This window comes from Penicillium digitatum, chromosome 2 (assembly GCF_016767815.1).
Source record: "Penicillium digitatum chromosome 2, complete sequence".
NCBI lineage: Eukaryota > Fungi > Ascomycota > Eurotiomycetes > Eurotiales > Aspergillaceae > Penicillium > Penicillium digitatum.
This window is the reverse complement of record NC_089385.1, coordinates 1318738-1341361: the sequence shown is the minus strand read 5'-3', so window position 1 is coordinate 1341361 and position 22624 is coordinate 1318738. Positions and strand designations below refer to the sequence as shown.

Genomic DNA, 22624 nt, shown 5'->3' with positions numbered 1-22624 from the left:
AAAAAGGACACCTAGATAGGTCTGTCATAGTCTTTGATTCGATACATAACTTCTATAAATCACAAGTCTGTACATACTTTGTAATACAAATGGTATAAACAGCCTTATCCTAGGCTCATATGTTTTTTGAAAGTCAAAATTGTAAGCTGAAACCGCCTCTTGATCTCTTAGAGTTTTCCCCAACGCCCATTTGACAAGGATCCCCAATTCTATTTAATAAGCATACCATGGGCGCCCTCTACGGGTTCTGGTTGGGCTCCCACTTGAAGGGGGGGGGGGGGGGGGGGGGGGGGGGGGGGGGGTTAGAACCCTGCACCAGCTGACTGCGCCCGCAGGTCAATTGGAACCAACAACACCCAAATTGGTAGAGTCAAGGTGGTAGACAAACAAACTCCGTACATGTGCAGCATATCTGCGCTTTAGTGGAGTGAATGCACAAAAAGATCCGCCTAGAACTGATCCAACTGCAGCCAAAGTCCTTGCATGTGAGGGATCAAAATTGAGCGTCGAATGTTCTTCGGGCATTCCAGGGCTTTTTTCTGTACGACCGAGACAACTGCATATTTCGGCCTAGGGCGGTCTACAACGTGGCGGCCACGAGAGTTTGGTTGCATGCTTCCAGGCTATCTCTTGGTTCGACCGAACTAGACGTTATTCACTTGGGAGATATTCCGAATTGTAACTCCAAGGAAAATGCATGTGACAGAGAACCCAAGAGGTAAGGTCAATTGCAAGTGGCACAGAGTCTCACAAAGACAGGGCAGGGCGTAGGGCACGCTAAATGCCTCTAAAGTGATCTACATCGCACTGTACAATTTAGCCCGATATAGCATTCGGGCAGGATTACCGGTTCTCTCCCCCCCCCCCCCCCCCCCCCCAAATCCCTTAAAGAACCCTGTTTCAAATTGAATTTTGATCGCCGGGATTTTCGTCTAGGATTAAAAGACAAGAATGGACAAGTCACCTAGAAAAGTCTGTGCATTCTGTTAGCGGATATCATCGCCTCCGCTCAGCGGGTCGAACTGGGCCAACGCTATGTACTCTCCACCTAACCTCAATTCCTTCGCACTTTGTCCGAAGTAGTGAGCCCGATGTTCGGAAATTGTATAGGGGATTATGTGAATGTCATTATGCCCAACAGCATATCTACAAGCTATCTGCCAAGATCTCAAAAACACAGATACCCGGGGAACATCAACATCTTCGACAAATGAACTAGTCTTGAAGAGCAGTAACACAGTGTACTAAGCCCTAAGGCCTCCAAGACCAGAACAAGCATAGATGCGGACCTAAAAGCCCATTTTCTTTCATTAATCCCCGGGCTACTCCGTAGTTTATCCCCCTTTGCCCCCATTTTCTTCGTTACGCGTGATTGGCCTAGTTACTGCCGCTTCTCCCAGACCGCTCACCCGCTTCATCCCCTTTCTTTCATCTTTGCTTCACTTATCAAAGTGGACTGGGATATTCTTGTTATTGCTGTGTCATTTGACATATTTATCTCTTCTATTTTCTCCTATCCCACCCCATTTTTTTGTGGGTTCTTTTCTTAAACCCATAATCTGTGTGCATCGCGACTGAGCTCCCGCGCCCTCAGGTTTTCTTGATATACATATCCTGCAGGCTTGGAACCCCAAGATCTGCTTGATTTTCTCTTGAAGAGTTCTGGTGGTCTTCTCATTTCACCTAGCCTTGCCTAGATCTCAAAACGAATTTCACATCTAGACTTGCAACGATAATCTTCGCCGACTCTGAAACATTTGACCCCCCCTCTCCCCGCTCGGCCATTCTACCTTCGGAATTCTGTCACTTTATGGGAATCACGAAACAAGCTCAAAATTCACTAAAAATCTGCCTCCTTTATCCACTCGTGATTTGCCCGATTATCGCTGCTGACGTGATCAACATTCAACCGGCGGACTTTGGGGACAAGTGTGATGTTGCTAGCAAGAGACTAGTCAACCTTTAAACACTTCAATCATCGGTCTATCCTGGCAACATGGGAAATACTCAGGGGAAACCGGTGTCTTGCAACGATGCAGGTAAGTCTGCTGGGATCGAATTGGATAGGTCGTCTTTGGGACTACCTGAGTCACCGAGGATTATTTCGAACAATGTGCTAATAGCTTTTTCTTTACTAGTCAACCTCAATCATTTCAGGCTCCTACGTGTCGTTGGAAAGGGCGCGTTTGGAAAAGTACGAATTGTGGAAAGAAAGGACACAGGTCTCACATTCGCCTTAAAATATATCCGCAAAGAGGAAGGTTTGTGGGAGCTCCATAGCCGCTGAGATGAGAGAGCTATAGCTGACACTCGTTTTAGTGGTCCGTTCGGAAAGCGTGCGGAATATAATTCGTGAACGGCGAATGCTGGAACACTTGAACCATCCGTTCCTTTGCAATTTGCGATACAGTTTCCAGGACATGGAGTACATGTGAGTATTCCTGAATCCATTCTCGAAACTCCTCGCTGATGGAGTTGAAGTTATATTGTGGTTGATTTAATGAATGGCGGCGATCTTCGATTCCATATCTCTCGAAAATGCTTCACAGAGGATGCGGTGCGATTTTGGATGGCGGAGCTGGGCTGTGCTCTGAAGTATATCCATTCGCAGGGTATCATTCATCGCGATTTAAAACCAGACAATATCCTGTTGGATTCAGATGGACATGTTCACTTGGCTGATTTTGTGAGTCCTATCCGCGTGGATCGCATTCACCGGAGCTTCGCCTAATTTGAATATCTAGAACGTGGCATCAGATTACCGACCGGGGAAGCCTCTCACAAGCAAGTCAGGAACACTAGCCTATCTAGCCCCGGAAGTCTATGAAGGGAGTGGTTATACCTTCGAGGTGGATTGGTGGTCATTAGGTGTCACCTTTTACGAGTGCATCTACAATAAGGTATGAGAGACTCGTTGCGTGTCTACTTTATAGTCTAACCTTGAGCGCAGCGACCATTTGAAGGCCGAAACCAAGAGACTTTGAGCGAGAACATCAAAAAGGCACAGCCAAAATATTACGTCACCAATCCTGCGGTATCAGTAGCTTGTTTGCGGGCGTTAGGATCATTGATACAAAAAGACCGGAGTCAACGAATTGGCGCTATCGGGTTTGAGACTTACACCTCACACATGTTCTTCGCCGAAATCGACTTCGATGCCCTGGAGCGCAAACAGATCCCGCCAGTATTCCGACCATCAAGCGACAAAACCAACTTTGATGCGACTTATGATCTGGAGGAGCTGCTTCTTGAAGAAGCGCCCTTGGAGGCTAGAGCGCGCAGGCAAAAGCCGCGTGCAGAACTAAGGGACGATGCCACTGCGAAAGAAATTCGGGATGATGAGCTCCATCGTCTCATTGAAACGATGTTCGAACCGTTTGATTACACCCTCACTAGCTACCAAGGCAATGCCGCGGAAGCTATTGCTGCCGTAACGTGGGTTTCTCTCCCCATCAGGGCCATCCTCCTGCTAACAGTGTCTTTCAGAAACCCCGAGGAGTGCCTTCCAATGGCGACAACAACCCAAGGGAACACCACACACCCAGCGAACCCATCCGTACATGCCCGCCAAATCTCACAACCCGACCCTAAAAATATATCTCCCATCCAAGCCGACGGCCCGCCTCACCGTGTTCCACCAAATGAAAACGTTACTACAGCCAGCGAGACTCTCGACCCCAACGACTCCGCGACTGGTCAGCCTTCCACTTCCCCTGCAAACGGCGTGTCGCCTTCACCGCCGCCTGCCCCGTCCTTTCACCGGGCTCCACCTCCCCACAATCGACAACGCGGTGCCACCCGGCAAATGAGTAAAAGCGGAGGCGTGCAAATGGTTCTCAACGAAGCTGGCAGCTGGAGTGAGCTGGCCCATAATTCCGTCCCTGCCGATGGAATTGAGAGTGGTGATGACAAGGGCAAGCAGGCTAATGGCATGCTGTCATTCTTCAGTCGGAAGAAGGGTCGCGATCGCAGCCCTAAGCCAACCGAGCCAGGCGTTCTGGGCAAAGAGGGAGCCCGACAGATCATCAGCTGAAAGGCTGGCCTTTGGTGAAACCCAATTTGGAGCGTGTGCGGGTGGCACTGTCGCTGTTGACAAAATTTCCGCACAATTATGGGCTACTGCACCAACCTATGTGGGCTCACATGAGTTTGAATTACCGGCCCAGAGAGGCCAATGTCCATCCCAAGTTTGCCTTTCAAGGAGGCCAACGATCAAATGCCCCCTCTAATTCTTTGGCCGGGTTGCCACCACTTCGACACGTTCCGGTTCCCGCCCAATTGGGAGCTGCCGGAGAGAGGCATCCTTCCTGACTCCGTCCGAATGTATTCTGCATGTCGGCTATGCATTTTCTGCGTTACACCTTTGCAGCAAGAGATGCAGTGCTCGAGGCACCATCTCCCTTTCATTCTATTAGATTCCCCGGACACAGCGAGAACCATTTTGTTTAATCTTTGTCACTTGCATATATCATCCTTCCCCCATCTCTCACCCCTCCCCTCACAGCTGTACAGATACTCATGACAGACACTAACACCCAGAATTGCGCTTTGCTTCCCCCTTTTTTTTATATCAGTCCTATTTCAGTTGGCTTTACTCATTTTTGCCTTTTTCTCTTCACAATGATGTTTTTCTTTGACCTGGTATTGTGTTTTGGAGTTTCCATACCCTGACTCGTTGAGATGAACATTTTCTATTTTGGTTAGAATGGACCGGAGCTTGGATGTCTATTGGGATTGGGATTGGTGTGTCTAATGTTATTCTTTGCTTTTCAACATATATAAAATTAGTTGTATCTTCCACATAATCTCGAATACTGACTGGTACTACCTTGTACATGTATATAGCCTCGAACATTCATCTATTGCTCCGCAGCCATTCACATCTAAACAAACAAAGTAGGTATCAGTGTGAACGCGTGGCCTTGACAGACTAAACTTGCTACTCATAAAGCACTCGTGTATGAAGGGCTTTATAGGAAGCAAAACCTATAAACACAAAGCCATTAAGACTTAAATACAATCTCTTGGCAAGATCCATGTGGGGAAAAAAGCATACACCAGCTTATACCGACCCATCTGAATAGGAATTCCAATTCCAAGATCGACTGAACTTTCTCAATTCCAACTAGGTACATCCCACGTGTCCGACCCAAGCTCAACACATATTCCATTCTTCACCCTGCTTCCCCTTACCTCCTAAGCTCAACCCGCCATCCCCACGAACAACTATCAATTCCACATTCCCATCCCACCGACCAGCGATTGGCACATACCACACCAAACTCCCCCCCCCCACTACCCGCCATCTGGCATGCCCGGCCAATCCCAACGAGACCGACCCGAAAAACGCGACCGGGATCGGAATCGGGATCGGGATCGGGATCGCGACCACACACGCGAGCAAGAACGCTCGCGTCGCCGAGACCGAGACCGAGATCGGGCTCGCGAGTATATCCGCGGCCGCTACGAGGACGCCGACGAAGGCGCAACATCCAGTCCGGGAAATGCGCGCACTGCGAAGTACCGTTTCCGCGGGGAATCAGGGTACGACTCGAACTCGCATAATGAGCGTGATGATTATGATGAGGAGCGGGAGTGGCGCAGAGAACGGAGGCGCAGACGGAGGGAGGAGGATTGTGATGAGGTAGCTGGTCTTGTTGATGGGGAGTCTAAAGAGGGGAAGAGACGGGAGCGGGAACGGGAACGAGAGAGGGGGAGTCCAAGAGTGGAGGACTCGCCTGCTGCGTCGCCTTCTAAACGCCGGGATCGGGAGAGAAGAGATCGCAGGGAGGAGGGTGTGAGTGCGAGTCCTGCTCGGGAGAGACGGACGAGGGATGTTGATGTTGAGGCTGAGGCGCGGAGGCGGAGACGGCGTGAACGCGAAAGAGAAAGGGAACGTGAGCGCGAGCGGGAACTCGATGCTGCTGCTGCGTCGCCGGCGAGGAAACACCACAGCACTGAGTCTTCGAGTAGTGCTGCGCACCTTTTGAGTGTGGATGCCATGGCACGTCTTGCTGCCGAGCTCGAGGATGCGGGCCGCGTGGAACAGTCTCGCGGAGAAGACGATTTGCGCCGGGAGCGTCGACGACAGCGGAAGCGAGCTGCTTTGGATGCTGCTGGTGCGGCGCTTGGTGCTAAAGTTACGGAAGGTCGCTCACGCCATAACGCGGGCGCGCGAGTTGTATCTGGTGCTTATTTGGAAGAAGGTCATAGCTCAGATGCTCGGGTTCGTCGTCGTGGCGGTGGTGGACCTGCTGTGGAAGATCACTGGAAAGACGAAGAAAGCTGGGAGGGCAGCTTGGAGAGCCGTGGAGGACCACCGGCATGGAAATTCTGGTCTAAATGGTCGAGAAAAAAGCGTGTCTTGGTCGGATGTCTACTGGCAGTGCTCCTTTTACTTGCCATCATTATCCCAGTTGCTATTGTTGCGTCAAAAAATAAAGGCTCGGATCCTAAGCCGAGTCCTTCGGACTCTAGTGGCAGTTCCACTACCTCTAATTTGGGCAGCATCAGTCGCGACAGCATACCGGTAAGACTTGAGTGTACTTCCTTGGTGGACTTTGCTGATAATAGTGCTTTAGAGTTACGCCAAGGGCACCGTTTTGGATCCATTTACGTGGTATCAGACCGAAGGGTTTAACCTCACGTTCACAAATGCTACTGTGGGTGGTCTTTCCGTCATGGGCATCAACTCGACTTGGGATGACTCTGCCCAAGTGAATGACAATGTACCTCCTCTTAATCAGGCGTTCCCTTACGGTACACAGCCAATTCGTGGAGTCAACCTAGGCGGATGGCTGTCTATCGAACCCTTCATCGCTCCGTCCTTGTTCAGCAAGTGGCCATCCAGCGCTGGTATCATCGACGAGTACACGTTGACTCAAAAGCTCGGAAACTCCGCAGCGGCCACAATTGAGAAACATTATGCCGAATTCATAACAGAGTCAGATATAAAAGAAATCACGGAAGCCGGACTGGATCATGTCCGCATTCCCTACTCCTACTGGGCCGTGACCACCTACGAGAACGACCCATACGTCCCTAAGATTGCGTGGCGATACCTCTTACGTGCAATCGAGTGGTGTCGCAAGTATGGGCTGCGGATCAAACTTGACCTTCACGGACTACCCGGCAGTCAAAATGGCTGGAACCATAGTGGTCGGCAGGGCAGCATCGACTGGTTGGTCGGCATAGACGGTGCCCTCAACCGCAAGCGGTCACTTGAGATTCACAACCAGCTTTCGCAGTTCTTTGCTCAAGACCGGTATAAGAACGTGGTGACAATTTACGGTCTGGTGAACGAGCCATTGATGCTGACTCTTCCCGTCGAAAAGGTCCTAGACTGGACCCAGGAGGCAGCAGAACTCGTCCGCAAGAATGGTATCACTGCTACTCTTGTCCTGCATGATGGATTCCTAAATCTCGCCAAGTGGGATGACATGTTTAAAACACACCCAGACAACATGTACCTCGACACCCACCAATACACTACCTTTAACATCGGTGAGATTGTGTTGAATCACACTGCCAAGGTCAACATTATCTGTGATAGCTGGCAACCCATGATCAAGGCGATCAACGTAACAAGTTCTGGGTAAATTGAGCTGCCTTTTCGTTGTAATTTAATGTGCTAACACAAAACCAGATGGGGGCCAACTATTTGCGGCGAATGGTCACAGGCAGACACCGACTGCGCGCAGTATGTGAACAATGTCGGCCGAGGTACCCGATGGGAAGGGACCTACGACACTAGTTCCACGACGGCATATTGCCCAACAGCGGCCGAGGGAACATGCAGCTGTGCAGATGCGAACCAGGACCCATCCGAGTATTCGACTGTCTACAAGAAATTCCTGCAGACCTATGCCGAGGCACAGATGTCTGCCTTTGAAACGGCGATGGGATGGTTCTACTGGACCTGGCGGACGGAGTCCGCCGCGCAGTGGAGCTATCGCACTGCATGGAAGAATGGATATATGCCAAGCAAGGCATATAGTCCTTCATTCAAATGCGGTGATACAGTGCCGGACTTTGCTGGTTTACCGGAGAATGTCTGAATAATTAATCTACATTTGATTGCATTATGCGTTTTGATTTTTTTTTGGTTTGCATAGATACCATGGAAAGCGAATAGAATTTCTTTGCATGTGATTTCAATTGCCATCTGGATATTGGAGATCTTCCCCCATCTCAGCTGTTTCTTCGAGTCAAAATAACCTCCATCTCAACTCTGATACCATGCCAAGGATGTTGCTCTATGCCTCAAACCACCCTCCAGCCTCCCACACACCAGGCCGATAAACAACCTCCTCCCGCACCCATCGAAGCCTCACACCGCCAAGCAACCGATCAACCCTGTAGAAATCAATAGGCTTCATAACCCACCCATCAAAGCCCGAGTCCATATAGATTTTTCGATTCTCCTCGAGTAAGGAAGCTGAGACAGCGAAAATGGGAATGTGAGGCGCAGGTGTGGTCTCATTAGCTAGTTCTTGCTGCTCGAATTCGCGTATCATCTGTGTTGCACCGAGGCCATCGACGATAGGCATCTGTGGATGAAAAGTTGAGTATTGATACTCATGTTGAGTCAGGAATCAATCAATTGTTTGGTGAGCTTACTTGTAGGTCCATAAGCACTGCATCAAAACGAGTGGGATTTTCTTTGTACGCATATGCGCATTCTTTGCCGTTGCTTGTCATGTGCACTGTGTGGCCGAATTTCTCCAGGCGCTTTTGCACGATTGTACTGTTCACTGGGTCGTCTTCTGCGACGAGGACGTGGAGGTTCCAATTCATTGTAGGAGCAACGCTTGGTTGGGGGATTTGGGACTGATTGGCTGGGGGTTTTGTGATTGGTGGGATCGACGAGGTTTCCTTGACTGGAGGGTTGAATGGTTCTGACGAGTGCTCAGAATTATTCCTAGTGGCTGGTTTATCTGACTGGTTGTTCTGTTCGAGCCGTTGGCCTGAAAGGGAGAGGTTCCTTGCCTCGCCGGTTCTCAAGCCTACATCGACAGTCACGATGGATTTGCCTGGCTCAAATTCTGAAATTTGACCACATTCCCATGGAATACCGTCTTCTCTCTGACTTGTTACGCGATGTGAGGACATGATGTTTTGCTTCGTCTCTTCTCTTCTTTTATCTTCCTGCTGAGGTTCGTTTGATGCAGCACACGGGTTCTGCTTTTGACCACTATCTTCATCTGGAAGAGGAAACGCAAGCCTGATCTTGAAGCAACTCCCTTTGCCTTCTTCCGACTTCAAGCTTAATTGCCCGTTCATATTGCGCACGATTCGGGCGACCAGCGCGAGTCCTAGACCAAGCACACTTTCGGTCTCAAATGATTGGCCACTTGGATTGCGTTCATAAGATTTGGGATTCTGCATGTATCCCTTGTTGGATATTTGCTCCAGCTCGCAGAACAAGGTTTCAACGCTCTCTTGGGACATGCCAGACCCGGTATCATGTATTGCCACTTCGACACAGATGTGATCTGACTCCAGCGGCTCTGCTACGACACAAGACTCGATTGTTACTGCCCCGGTCGATGTGTGCTGTATGGCATTGCTGATCAGGTTTGTGATCACCTGGCGTACTCGTCTTTGATCTCCGAGGACGGGAGGTAGGGCTGCATGTTGGACTACTTGTAGGTCGACATGCTTTTGTATTGCTTCTTCCCAAAAAATGTCTGTTGCTTCCGTGAGGGTCTCTGAAAGATTGAAGGCCTCGTCCTTAATCAACCGTTGTCCATTTTCGGCATTTGTGAGGTCTAGCAGATCATTGATGATGTATACCAATGACTTAGACGCTGAGTGAGATCTGGAAATGTGGTCTCGTGTCTCTTGATCCAGAGAGCCATCAAGAACAATTTCCAAGTAGTTGATGATGGCATTGAGAGGTGTTCTGAACTCGTGCGCAGAATTAGCGAGTAAAAGCCTCATCAGCTGGTTGTTTTGTAGTGTAGTCTCCTTCTCTTGCCATATGTTGGTGAAAGTTCGGTAGAGCAAAGACAGAACGGATGCCTTTCCAAACTCTGTGGAAGACCACTCTTTTTGTCGACTCAATCTTTCAGAATCAGACGCACGGCTGTTGCTTTCTAGACCTGCCCGGAAGAAGGTGATAAAATCACGACCGTCCACTGAAAGAGGAACGTAAAGCAAACCAGAAATATGATGGAAGCCAGGCGAGTAGTTGAGATCCTGAAAATCGGTCGCGATATTTCTGGACCAAAACACCGTGTCATCCTCTCTGACTTTCATGTATTCAAACAATGCCAGAACCTCTTGCGAGTCGATTGGTTTCCCCAATATCTTGGACTCTCCCAATATTGACGCTGCGGCATAGTCTGCCCCAAACAGACCGAGAAGATCACCGGGTGGAGTCTTAACAGCCTGAACTGTGCTCGTTTCATTCAGGGAGATGTCCGCTTCTCGGGATTGAAAGGGCAAGGAGTAGGACAGACGCTCAATGTTGCTTGAAACGGCCTCAGCCACGAACCAACATACCTTTTGTATGAGCGGGTGGAGCTTTTGGCCACTATCGTAGGATTGACATGAGATAAGTCCCCAAAGCCTGCCAAAAACTATAACTTGAATTGACAAACAGGCCCTGACAGGGTTGTGGGTCTGCGGCGTTGAGAGCGCCGGTGCTGCAGAGAGATAGGTGTTTGACATGTCAAAGGGCCTTTTGTTGGTGGAAGCCCGATACACCAGCTTCGAAGTACCTTGACTTCCTGAACAAGAGAAGCATACAGTATTGCGTGTATACGTTTTCTTCAGACCTTCGGAGAAGGTTGACTCTGGGAAATGCATGCCTTCATACGAAGTTAACCCTGAAGAAGCATCAACCGCGTCGGCGACCACGGTTCCGTGACGATCACTATCGAAATGATATATGGTCGTTCTGTCAAATTCAACTAGACTTTGCAAAGTGGTGATGGTGTGTTGAACGAGGGCTTCCAAAGTTTGAGCATTTGACAGTCGCCGGAGAATTCGAGGGATAGCATTGAGAAGCTCTGATGAGTCCGAAACTTTGCAGTTTCTGGTATCCAGATCCTTTCCCGGAGGATGAAAATTCTCGAAAAATGCCCCAGAAGTCATATCCAAGCTCCGGTTATCAGATGCTCTCGTTTGACTCCCGGGACCCTCCAAATTGGGGTGATCCTTTGTCCCTCGAGCCTCAGGCTGAAGCTCGCAGATCACATAGTTCTTATATAGTGTACTCGTATGCATCGTACACCAAGTATCCCGGGTAATTCCGTCAGATGAAAGCACGGAAAGATAGAAAACCTCAGGGCCAGAGTCCTCGAAAATGTAGTCATCGCTCAAGACGAATTGAGCATGAACAAGAAAATTGCTGTGTTGCGAGGACGGCAATACATCACAAAATGTCCGCAACTCAAAGAGTTCTCCAGGAGAATGCCCAATAGTTTCCTGGGAGTTCTCGCTCGCTATCTGCACTTCAAAATTACCGTCGGACTCTGTCATCACAACGAGTGCACCGAATGACTGAATAAAGACATCCTCCTCGTCTTCACGCGAGTAGCACATGCCCTCCGTTACCTTGTGGAAGTCAAGGACATCGCCACCGTTTTGCACAGTGCTTTCTAATTGTGCCAGATTGTCGAGATTGTGGCTGGCGTGAGATTGTTCTTCCAGCATTGATGAAATCCGGCTGCCGCCACCACTCTTTTGGTGCAGTCGAGTGAGATAGTCCGGTCTTGTTGAGTTACTATCCTCAGGGTCAATGCTCTTCCCGGGTGGACTCTTTTGCTGGGAGCCAGCTTGTTCGTTGGTGAAGCCTGCACTCCATGTGTCCGAAAAAGGAGACATGGGTGCTTCGAGCTTATCGATGGAAGGTGTCTGCAGGGCAGACGAAGGCGTGGAATCAAACGAGACGACCGAGCGAATGGGAAAGACTCTTTCCGCCGAGTCAAGTTGAGGCATTTTCAACTTCGGGGATAGTAGCTCGGCTACTGTGGATATCTCAGTCTTGTTGTCAGACATGATACACATTGACTTTGGTATAGACAACTTTCGCGCGAGAGACTGCCTCCTCCTGGAAGGCTTTTCTTCTGTCTTGACATTTTGATTATCCTCATTCTGGTCATCATAAATGATCGTCCAGTTGTCGTTGTCTTTGATATCGGACGGTAAAGACATATCTCAGTATTCAATCCGCGGCGGAGAGAACAGTTGAGAATGGTTCGAACTAAGAAGACCTCCAGTGTTAGCTAGAACCCAGCAGCGAGTTTGACAGGAGGCAGCTCACGGAACGGTATCGATGGATCTACGCAGTTAAGCAAGGTCTCGCAACATTGGGGTTACGGTGTTTTAAGGGTGATTTGGGCAGCACACCAAGTGTACGAAGAAGACCACACAAAACCGAATGGGGGATTGAAAGATCTCCACGAATTTTATGCTCTACCTGGGGTTACCAAGGGGTTCACTCCCCACCTCATGCTTTCTCCTGTGAGCTCTTGACCTATCAAAGCATGAGCCACCAGAAACAAGCTTCCTCGCTGGGAGCATGTCCTCGGTTCCCTTGTCCGGTTCGCTGGAAACTACCGTCAGAAAGTAGCTCGCAGTCCTTTGGACGAGAATCTGAGATCCATGGTATGAGCCTCGGCAAGTCATCTGGTCGATTGGATGGCCCTGGATTGAAGTTAACTACCAACCATTCGAGAAGGTGCAAAACATCGCGCTGACCCTAGCTTTAGGGCATTTCTTAGTGTGCTGGCAAATCCCATGTGCCAGTGTAATCCGATCAAAGTTCCCCAGGGGTATTACCTGCAATCAATTCGGAGCGTACGAGGGCGAGCCTCGGCGATTCCGGACCAGAACCATAGACCCTAACATGTAGGGATCTGTTTCGGCCCATCGAGAATCAGCTTAACTCGAATAGAAATCATATCTCACAAAGGATGAGGAGTCTTCTCAATGAGTGTATAACAAATGTGTGGATCCGCGACTTAAAACCGGTTTCGATTTGACAACTGGATTCTCAATCAGCTCATACCCTGCCGTGTCAAATTTTGAGAAGTCCAAAGATGTCATAGAGGTTGGGGTTACCCACAAGTGTCAAACAGAGGACAGCACCCTTACAAGGAATCTTGAGAGGCACGTATCCATAGCGATGGCATTGGGTATTCAGGACCGCAGATATTCCAATCGGACCACAATGCCGAGCCCCATTGTGAAATCGCCATTTCTAAAATTGGACGGGAATCTGACTCGCGGGCACAGGTTCCGGATACATGGGAGGCGCGAAGCCAGTCATCAAACGACCAAGGTTCCACCACTCCTTTGATTTGTAGCCACCTAGGTCGAGTATAGGGAGTGAAGGACACTGAACACAAGTTTTGAAATACAGATGTACGGGATGAACCAATAAGATAGATTAGAAAAACAAGAAATGAGATTAATTTAGCAGGGAGACTTCAAACACGTTCCTCATGCAAACCGGAACTCCCCCAAAAGGTCTCTCCGTATATCGTTTCATAAATTCGTACTATGCTGTTTACCAGCATCCGATTACCATCGTCGACCATAGACCGAATCCTCATTTCGTGGCCGGTTAGGCTTGACCTCCCTTCCCCGGCTGCGTGGGCCAGACTGCGTTGATTCGTGGGAGGAGGAATGCACAGGTTCTGTCTCATCCCCGGTGTTCAGCAGTCGAGTAGGCTGGTTGAAGTCCAGGGTGTTCTGATTTCCTGAGAATTGGGATTCTGCGTCACGGCCAAAGAGCGCCATCATGTCGCGCATAGTGAGCTTGCCGGCGCCGGCCTTGCCCTCGATGGTGGCATTGGCCAGTTCGCGCTTGCGATCCTGCAGGGCAACGATGCGTTCTTCCACGGTACCCTTGATGACCATCTTGTAGATTTTCACGTCAACGCTTTGATTCAGGCGATGGACGCGATCGATGGCTTGCTCTTCCACAAACTAGATTCAAGGTCAGTACAATGCGCAATAGAGAGTCGAAAACTGCAACTTACGGGATTCCAGAAGGGCTCCAAGAGGACGACGCGGCTAGCGGCTGTCAGATTGAGACCTAATGCACCGGCACGCAGACTGCAGAGCAGTACACGAGTGCCACCGTGATTACGGAGCTTTTCGAGACTGGCCTCTCGGTGATTATTTGCCATTCCACCATCGTAGCGGGCGAAGCCGATATTGGCACTCTTCAAGAAGGGCTCGATCTTATCAAGCATAGATGTAAAGACCGAGAAAACAATGAACTTGAAGTCCGGTGCCTCGCGATTGAGAATTCGCATAAGATAGCGGATCTTGGTGGATGGAAGCTCTCCGTTTTCTCCTTCATCGTTGTAGATGTCATCCGCTTCAGAATCGCTTTCGTCCTCGGAATCGTTCAGAACGATAGGCTTGCTCTTCCTTCTGGAGGGCGATTCGAGCTCCTCATCAGTTTCATCGTCCGAGATGAGCCATTCACCACCTCCTTCGGCGTTTTCATCATCCGAACCACCTGCTTTCCCGAGGCTAGGCATCTTGCGCTGGTCCTCGGGTACAACCCAGTCGCCCTCTTCTTCATCTTCGTCGTCACTGTCAATAATGAATCGCCGATTTTTGCGAGAACGAGCAATTTGTGCTTCAGATTTGCGGGCTGACGGGGAGTCTGGAACATCAAGCTCCGTGTGGCTCTTCTTCGACTTCTTTTTCTTCTTTTTTTCTGTGCCCATAACATTGATATTCAAGTCAGCTTCACATTCACCACATCGACTGGCACCGTTCTTGATTTCGTTCGGACTCAGGTCCGTTTGGCAAACATCGCATTTCTTTGCGACGACGCTCATTGCCCCGAAGAGATCGGCAATGCTGTCAAGGTCATCCGGGTTTGACTGTGTTGACTGGTTGTTCGTACTGCCATTCTGCAAGAGAATATCCTTGTCCTTGGCCAAATCACCCTTGACCAAGTCTGGGTGGTTACAAGACTGGCGAAGACGCAACAGCAGAACCAAAGCTCCAGCATAATCGACCTTAGCACCACCCATCATTTTAGCAAGACTATTATCCGTCCGCTGTTCGAGCCGTTTGTAGAAGTTTAACTCGCCAGGCATGAATTCGGGAGTCACCTTAATGACCTCACGCTTGGTAATGTGGAATCCATTCGATGACTTCTTTGGCTTACCACCTGCTCCTTCGTCGCCAGGCTTCACATTGTCGTTCAGTCTGAGGATATCCTTCGTGCGCCGTTTCATGAAGGCCTTCAGATAAACTTGTAGTCTTTGGATAGCGAGGCCTCCACAACCATTGTTCAAAGGCCGGCTGATTTGATCTCTCCATGCAGCCAAGTCGTCATAGGGCTTCACCCGGAGGAATTTGATCAGACTCTGCAACTCATCCAGGTTGTTTTGCAATGGCGTTCCTGTCAAGCACCAGCGGTATTGGGCATCCAGTGCATATGCTGACTGCGTGGCTTTGGCGTTGCGGTTCTTGATTGTGTGTGCTTCGTCAAGAATGATACGGTACCAATGAACCGCGAAAATGCCCGCCTTTTTGGCTTTGTCTGATGCTGACGAGTTGAATTCGGAGGTGAGAGTTCCATAAGTTGTGATTACAACGTCGTATTTATCCAACATTGTCGAAGACTTTGCGCGCGTTGTACCATGATAGAGGCAAACACTCAGCTTGTGGGACGGTTCAACTTTGTCTTTGATTTCTGCCTCCCATTGTTTGATCAGCGCAAGAGGTGCAATTACCAAAGTGGTGGGAATGCAGTTTGGCGGTAGCTTGGTCGTCTTGCCCTCGGATTCGGTGTTGTCGCTGTTCTCGTGATCGGATTTGCGGTTTTTGAGCAGCAGAGCAATTGCTTGCACGGTTTTGCCCAAACCCATGTCATCCGCAAGAATTCCGCCTTTTGGGAAAATTCCTTTGCTTGTTTTTCGGCCAGTCTCTTTGTCGCACATCCAATTCACACCTTCAATTTGGTGAGGCAGGAGGGTCACTTTTAAGCCTTCGACGACTCCAGCATCTTCATCGTCGGATTCCTCCTCCTCCTCCTCTTCCTCCTCTGCTACCTCCTCTGCTACCTCATCATCTTCTTCATCTTTCCGGGCAACTTTGTCGTCTTGTACGACCTTGGCAGATGAGTCATCTTCAGACTTGGCATTTTGATCATTCGAGTCATTGACCGTGACCCCTTGGAGTTGTGCAGCAAGATCATCAAGATCGTCAATCGCTTTGTCCTTCTTCTTGTCCACGACGACTTCATCTTTCTGCTTGTTCACTGACGACTTCTTGGACTTCTTTCCACCCTTCTTCTTCGTGCCTTTAATTTTCGCCTCGGCCTTGTCCTCCTCGTCTTCGAATGCACCTTCAAGCAAAGCTTTGATGTTTTCGTTTGCCATAGCCGTATCCACGTAGCCGTTCATATCCATGGCACCGAAGCTCGGACTTGCATAGGCTGAAGCCCTTGGCACAGGATCAGTGTCGTCGCGTGTGAGATCTATAAATTTCTGCAGGTTCTTCAACCCGCCTCCCATCTTCGGTGGAACAGGCTTGGATTGATAGATAGGCCTAGGGGCACGAGGAGTTGTCCAGGTGACATTTTCAGGTCGCTTGATACTCACTGCACCGTGGGGGATTCCTCCGCGAGTATTGTTGTAGGCCGATGGTGCCACTGGCTTGAATGGGTCCCATGGCTCACTTCGCTTCACCGACGGCGTAGCGACTGCGGCACCCGAAGTGCCCGGTGGGCGATAAGCGTGGGGCGTAGCGCTTGCTTGACCATGGAGGCGCGATTGTGGCTGTTGTTGCGGCTGCGGTCGAGGGGCGGGTCGATGATGTTCGGCACGAGATTGATTGGGCTTTGGAATGTTGAAAAGATGGTTTGATCTGTGTTGTGGGGGGCCGATCGGCGATGGCTTTCCGAATACAGGTTCCTGGACATGTGCGGGGCCAGACTGAGCGTTTGGTTTCCCCCCTGGAGTGAGGGGCACCAATGGCGCGTTGCTTTCTCTGGCCATCGTATTTTAACGAGCGGTGTATTTTGGAGGGTATCTTGTCAGGTGAGTAGTTTGTTGGTTCGTTGAATTTACTGGATGACCAAGGCTTGAAAAATCCGATCTTTGGGCATCAAGATACGTATGAGAATCTCAGAGCACTGAAATTTGACGTTAGTCTTTTGTGTTCTTTGTGTGTGAGCTCGACTGGTTCGTGGGGTTGGGGATCCTCTTGGAATGGAAATTTCGAGTTCCAAAAAAACACAGAACCAACTATAGCAGGTAAGGATAAACTGACCCTTGGGTGATGCCTTGAATCCGATGTGTTTTGTCGACGGCGGAGGTTTGCGAGTATCAAAGAGAAAAGAGTCGTTATCGATTCCAAAAGGTTATCGTTTTGTCTGGGGTCGGCCTAGCAACGGATGATGCCTCAGGCAGAGAAGAAGAACATCTCATTTTCAGAATGTCACACCTACAACATAGTGCCTCTTGCCCATGCAGACGAAATCACTTATCGATATTCCTCAGGCGTCTGAAAACTTGACGAAGAACCAAATTCCGGCAATTCTAACAACTACGTTCCATAGGACCATGACATGCGTTGACACGGCACGCTTCACTTATGGAAACCTTTCACTACCTTGGACTTTGAACCTCATGTTAGCATCTCGCTATCACAAATCACATGTGAAAACCTTGATTAGCAGGAAGAAATATATTCGCGATTTGCGATCAATCGTTTCTGTTCTGCTAGCTACGACACAATATGTTGCAGAGACGTTGCAGAGAGGAAAGATGTATACAAATAATCTTGTCTTCCAATATCACCTCAATCGAGTCTTTCAGATGATCGAGGTACTGGAATTGAAGTCACCAGAGGAAAGTGATCTTTTTCATCTATAAATTAAGTTCTAGCTCACTATCGCTCTCACTTCATCTCAACTTTCATATCAACAACAGCATCATCCTCTACTTCATCCCTTTCTCTTCTTTCGGAAACACGACAGAACCATCATCTTGTCGAGTAATCCAAGCGATCGATTTAATCTGGAAACCCCAGGTTTACTTCCAACAACCTGGTGCTGCGCCTATGTGAGGAAACATGCCGCTACTTCAATTCCCTGACCTAACCATGCATGGCAGACACCGCCGATTCAGCATAAAACAAAAACAACAACAAATGAGACTCATCATGAAGCCAACAAAATGACGGCTTATCCTATTCGCTCTCTAGCAGCTTCTTTTAGTTCTCCTTCCACATAGATGGAACACTATATATCAAAGTCAGCTGTAGTCAGTTAAGAATCATTATCCCTACTCACGAAACCTCTATGACAGCACATTTTCCACCCTGAACAACATCGGCCGCCTTGTTAATAGCAGGATCAAGCTCGCTTTGCGTACTGACTGTCTTACCCCACGCCTTACCGGCGGCGGCAGCAATTCCGGGGTAGTCCGGAGAAGGGTCAAACGAGATGTTAAGATCTGCGGTAATTCAGCTCACTGCACACATTGTATTTAATTTAGGCCTGACTAACCTCGTCTGTTTGACTTCGATGATAACCCGTCCTTGTGAACCAAAAGTGCAGACACTTTTGGTGCGTTCCATCCGCCATTGTTAAGCACAATGAGGAGGAAGGGAATATCATAGCGCCTGGCGATCCAGTAGACGCTTTCCATCTGCGAGAATAGATAGACTCCGTCACCGACACTAGGCGCTTATTAGATTTTGGATATGTTCTCCAACAACTGTGAATACGTGCATTGCACAAATGAATGAACCTGGCTTGCCGAGCTTGACGCCCAGTGCTGCACCACCTCCCCATCCCAGACCACCTGCGCCGCTGGCAATTAGACTTCCTGGCTGGAATTTAATTAGCATTGAGCTGGGAGTTTGCCAAGAGTACATACCTTGGTCAAGTTTAGATGGTGGATGAGATGTCCTGCATTGGTTACAGCCTCCAAAACATAGGTGGTGCCTTCTGGAAGAGAATCTCGCAGTCTTGATGCCAGATAGGGCACACTGACTACACCGTCTTTAGATGGTGATTCAGCCATTTTTAGAGTTTCCCTCCAGATTTTGTAGTCTTTCGACCGCTCCTCAAACTGCAGGGTATACTTAGCCCGATCGATATCCTGTTTATCCAGGAAAGCGTTGATTTGTCCAAGCGCAATTCCACAGCCAACCTTGAACTTGCGAGTGGCATTGATTAAAAAGACTGATACCTTATCATCAGCAAGAAGGCAATAAACAGCCAGCACGGCGGGTTGATCTGTGAACTAACGTGGCATCTGCTGCTTCAGCGGATCGACATCAAGATGGAATACCTTCGTTCCTGCAGCGCTTGTCAGAACAGCAATCAAACATTACTTTCTAAATTGTATTACCTTTCCGAGGCTTTCCAGCAGTTGGAATCCAGGGCACATCACAATCAAGAATAAGAATAACATCAGCTTCAAGAATCTCCGGATGAGTAGTAACGGTAACTCCGCGATACGCTTCGTGGTCACTTCGCAGAGAAACGTCAGAGCCGACCATCTCAACGACGGTGATTGGAAGCTTGTCACAAAGCTCAGCTAAGAGGGCTGGTGCTTGGAGGTTTCGACCAAGATAACTTGTGACAACAAGCGGTCGCTTTGCGCTCATGAGCGACTTGGCAATTAATTCCACCTCTACTGCTGTAAGCGATGTGATTTATACTTTGAATCAGTAATAATCTACCTATTTCTGGCAATGCACTTGGAGTGATTGGACTGAAAATTTCTCCGTCCAGGTCTTCTATTCCCACACGCTGCATAGCCGATTTGGTCAGTGGCAACTTGGAAGAATTTCGAGAACTGCAAATACTGACTTCCTCGAGTACCTCTCTCGCAGCCATGAGATATGCTGGGCCTTTGGGGTCTGATAAGGCAAACTGTAAAGCTCGCGAGACCATCTGCTTGATATTACGTCCAGTCTTTATCTCACCTGTGTATCTGCAGTATTGTCGGACAATCGCTGCTTGATCGGGTACATCTTGTAGCCAATGAATGAACCTGAGGTAGTGTCAGTAAGCTCAATATATGTTTTCTCTCTTGGGCTTGTTGACTCTGTTCTGGAACCCAACAATTCGCCATTTTGGGTAAAAGGACTCAAGCCAGCAAAACACAGAACAGGAACTCTGCTAACGGAGGCATTATGTATTGACTGTCCCATAGCTAGAGTCCCGCAGTCGACATGCACAATTACGCATTGCTTGCGAGAAGTTAATGAAAATCAATTCATTTTGTGGACATAGTCGCCTACCGGAACTCCTGTGGCTTGAGCATATCCCAATGCAGCTGATAGCGCAACTAGCTCGGAAGGGCAGGTAATGATGTTTGGGAAAATGGGGTTGTTTTCTACCATAATACAGCCCGGTTAATGGTTCTTTGGATAACATTTCCGGTACTCACCTTGCTGAGCCTGGATCATTGCTTCCAGCATTGCGGGATGGTCACTTCCCCTATCGGACCGGTTAAAACACATCAAATTGGTGGTTAGTACAGAGACTCACAGGTTGACGAAGCAGTGAGTGACACCGGCCTCAGCTGGGAGACATGTCAGCCTTTCGTATGGACCCACATGGAGCTTTGACATACACAGCGCCTCGAAGAAATTCCCAGCGGCCGATGTAAGATTGCCATCTTTGACCCTCTCGTCCTCATCATCGCTGTCTACCTTCTTTCTCTTAGGGGGTACTGGTTTTGTCGAATTCATCGCGTATGTCCAGATGTTAAAATTGAGTTGCAATTGGTTAGAAACAGAATTCAACTGTCAGCCCCTTGAATGTCTAGGATTATGCAGCTCTAAAATATGAACCCCGCATGGCGACACAGCTAGATCACCGCATTATCCGGCCATTTCATGGGGGGGGGGGGGGGTTTGCAATTGGGGTACCCGAGGCATAATCGTCATTTGTCTACGGCATTAGTGTCTCAGAGTCTCAGCTGTAGACCTTTCACTATTGAAATGGCAAAACTCCGTAAATCCACCCTGAAACAGCAACTCCTATGAAATCCGCAGCTCCTTTTCATCCGTCTGTCCCACCATCGCCAGTCTATGCAAACCCCATTGTTGAATTTTGTCGTTCTCATTTCCCCATCAAATTCAAATCTCGCCAATAACGCTCTTGAGTATCTCAGGCACAATAACACCCGCATCTCCCTGGAAGAACCAGTCCCCTTTATGAAGCTCACCCGGAGTATCCTTAGGGTCCATGTTGCACACAGCAACCCGTGCGCCCTGGGAACGAGCCTCGTGAACATACCCCGCAGCTGGCCAGATCCTCGCACTGGTGCCAATAACCAAACACAGATCAATTGGACCCGCCGCAATCCACTCATCGACAGTCTTAAGAGTCTTCTCCGGCAGGGGTTCTCCAAACCATACGACTCCCGGTCGGAGCAAGCCATCCTCGCATCTCGGGCATTGAGGTAGGTCCTTTTCGTTCACTGTGGCGAGAGGATAGCTGGTATCGGAGATGTCGACTTCGTTGCTTGTGCCGCCCAGCGCTTCCGCGATCGCTTTCGAGGCTTCCTCGCCAGTCTTGTCGGTCGCAGAGGGATTGAGACCTGAAATCTTTTTTGGGATTTCGAGAGCAGGAACGATGGGGTCTGTGTAATTTTCTTCGCTGTGGTTGCAATAGAAATTGGTACATTTAACTGTGAATAGAGTACCATGAAGAAGATGCAGCTGTTTCGAGGGATGGTTTGCTCGCTGAGAGAGGTCTCAAAGAAGCACGAGGGCTTAGTTAGTCAAGAAAATAAGAGGACTCATCGGACATCCGTACCGTCAACATTTTGGCTCAATGTGATTAAATCTTCATTCCTCCGCGAAAGCTCCGCTAAGGCGTAATGTGCTTTGTTGGGGTCGGCCTGCAAGGCCATATGTCGCCGATAGCTGTAGAACTGCCAGACGAGATCAGGATTTTCATCAAAGGCTTCTGGAGTCGCGAGGGAGCTTGCGTCGTGGGAACGCCATAGTCCGCCTACGCCACGGAAGGTGGGTAGACCTGATGATGCTGAGATACCAGCTCCAAGAAGAGCAACGATGCGTTTGCAGCCTCCCAAATATTCAGTAAATGATTGGAGGTCAGCCGCTGGCATAAGGATACTTGCGGACGAAGCCATGTCCTTTGCGTTGCCGGGATTTGAAGACGGAAGACCTAAGCTTATCGACGGGTGAAGCTGAAGTGGAGAGGCGAGGAATTTATACCCCAACCCAACGCCTGGTCTACAAGACATCTTGTTTTTAACATTGATTGCCCACGCATCTATCACTGGATAAATCATATGTTGACTGTATAACATTTCCTTGTATTTCTCCTTCTTCACTAAAGGAGTATCCCAGTTCATCAGGGGCGATGTCCTGCTGATTTCTGCTACTCTATAGTTCAACTGTATTTGCCTGAGAAAGTCTACAAATCCAATCCAAAATCGACTATTGAACATTGTGAGAGCAGTGGGAGCAGCCAAAGAAGCCACAAGGAGAAGAAAGTGAAATAAATAACACATTTCTGATCAACTACTAGAGTGTAGCAACTTCATCAAGTAAAGTTCCGTAGGATATTCCAAATCAGAAGTCTCGAGAGATGTCCACCCATAGTTCAAGATTAAAGACTGAATACTCCAGTGATATATAGATA

The 22624-nt window shown here is 49.0% G+C and overlaps 6 protein-coding genes across 6 annotated transcripts; 2 read left to right on the top strand and 4 right to left on the bottom strand.

Moving 5' to 3' along the window:
- Window positions 1–1996: 1996 nt before the first annotated feature.
- Window positions 1997–4033, top strand: Pdw03_6546 (Protein kinase, putative; the record flags this gene model as incomplete). The annotated part of the gene is made up of 7 exons (XM_066101384.1): window positions 1997–2039; window positions 2139–2261; window positions 2320–2431; window positions 2482–2686; window positions 2745–2900; window positions 2951–3435; window positions 3487–4033. The coding sequence occupies 7 exons, from the start codon at window positions 1997–1999 to the stop codon at window positions 4031–4033; spliced, it is 1671 nt and encodes a 556-aa protein (XP_065956467.1).
- Window positions 4034–5311: 1278 nt separating this feature from the next.
- On the top strand, window positions 5312–8057 carry Pdw03_6545 (Exo-beta-1,3-glucanase, putative; the record flags this gene model as incomplete). Its single annotated transcript, XM_014679898.1, has 3 exons — window positions 5312–6529; window positions 6582–7594; window positions 7646–8057. The coding sequence occupies 3 exons, from the start codon at window positions 5312–5314 to the stop codon at window positions 8055–8057; spliced, it is 2643 nt and encodes an 880-aa protein (XP_014535384.1).
- Window positions 8058–8255: 198 nt separating this feature from the next.
- On the bottom strand, window positions 8256–12162 carry Pdw03_6544 (Sensor histidine kinase/response regulator, putative; the record flags this gene model as incomplete). The annotated part of the gene is made up of 2 exons (XM_014679899.1): window positions 8256–8549; window positions 8620–12162. The coding sequence occupies 2 exons, from the start codon at window positions 12160–12162 to the stop codon at window positions 8256–8258; spliced, it is 3837 nt and encodes a 1278-aa protein (XP_014535385.1).
- Window positions 12163–13533: 1371 nt separating this feature from the next.
- On the bottom strand, window positions 13534–16982 carry Pdw03_6543 (SNF2 family helicase/ATPase, putative; the record flags this gene model as incomplete). The annotated part of the gene is made up of 2 exons (XM_014679900.2): window positions 13534–13941; window positions 13995–16982. The coding sequence occupies 2 exons, from the start codon at window positions 16980–16982 to the stop codon at window positions 13534–13536; spliced, it is 3396 nt and encodes a 1131-aa protein (XP_014535386.2).
- A 1219-nt stretch (window positions 16983–18201) lies between these two features.
- Pdw03_6542 (Thiamine pyrophosphate enzyme, C-terminal TPP-binding) lies at window positions 18202–20697 on the bottom strand (the record flags this gene model as incomplete). Its single annotated transcript, XM_066101383.1, has 14 exons — window positions 18202–18229; window positions 18281–18443; window positions 18497–18669; window positions 18722–18822; window positions 18870–19177; window positions 19244–19294; window positions 19347–19631; window positions 19681–19750; window positions 19811–19994; window positions 20048–20193; window positions 20245–20339; window positions 20394–20443; window positions 20495–20528; window positions 20580–20697. The coding sequence occupies 14 exons, from the start codon at window positions 20695–20697 to the stop codon at window positions 18202–18204; spliced, it is 1806 nt and encodes a 601-aa protein (XP_065956466.1).
- A 390-nt stretch (window positions 20698–21087) lies between these two features.
- Window positions 21088–22085, bottom strand: Pdw03_6541 (Sirtuin family; the record flags this gene model as incomplete). The annotated part of the gene is made up of 3 exons (XM_066101382.1): window positions 21088–21707; window positions 21770–21887; window positions 21945–22085. The coding sequence occupies 3 exons, from the start codon at window positions 22083–22085 to the stop codon at window positions 21088–21090; spliced, it is 879 nt and encodes a 292-aa protein (XP_065956465.1).
- Between the last annotated feature and the right edge of the window lie 539 nt (window positions 22086–22624).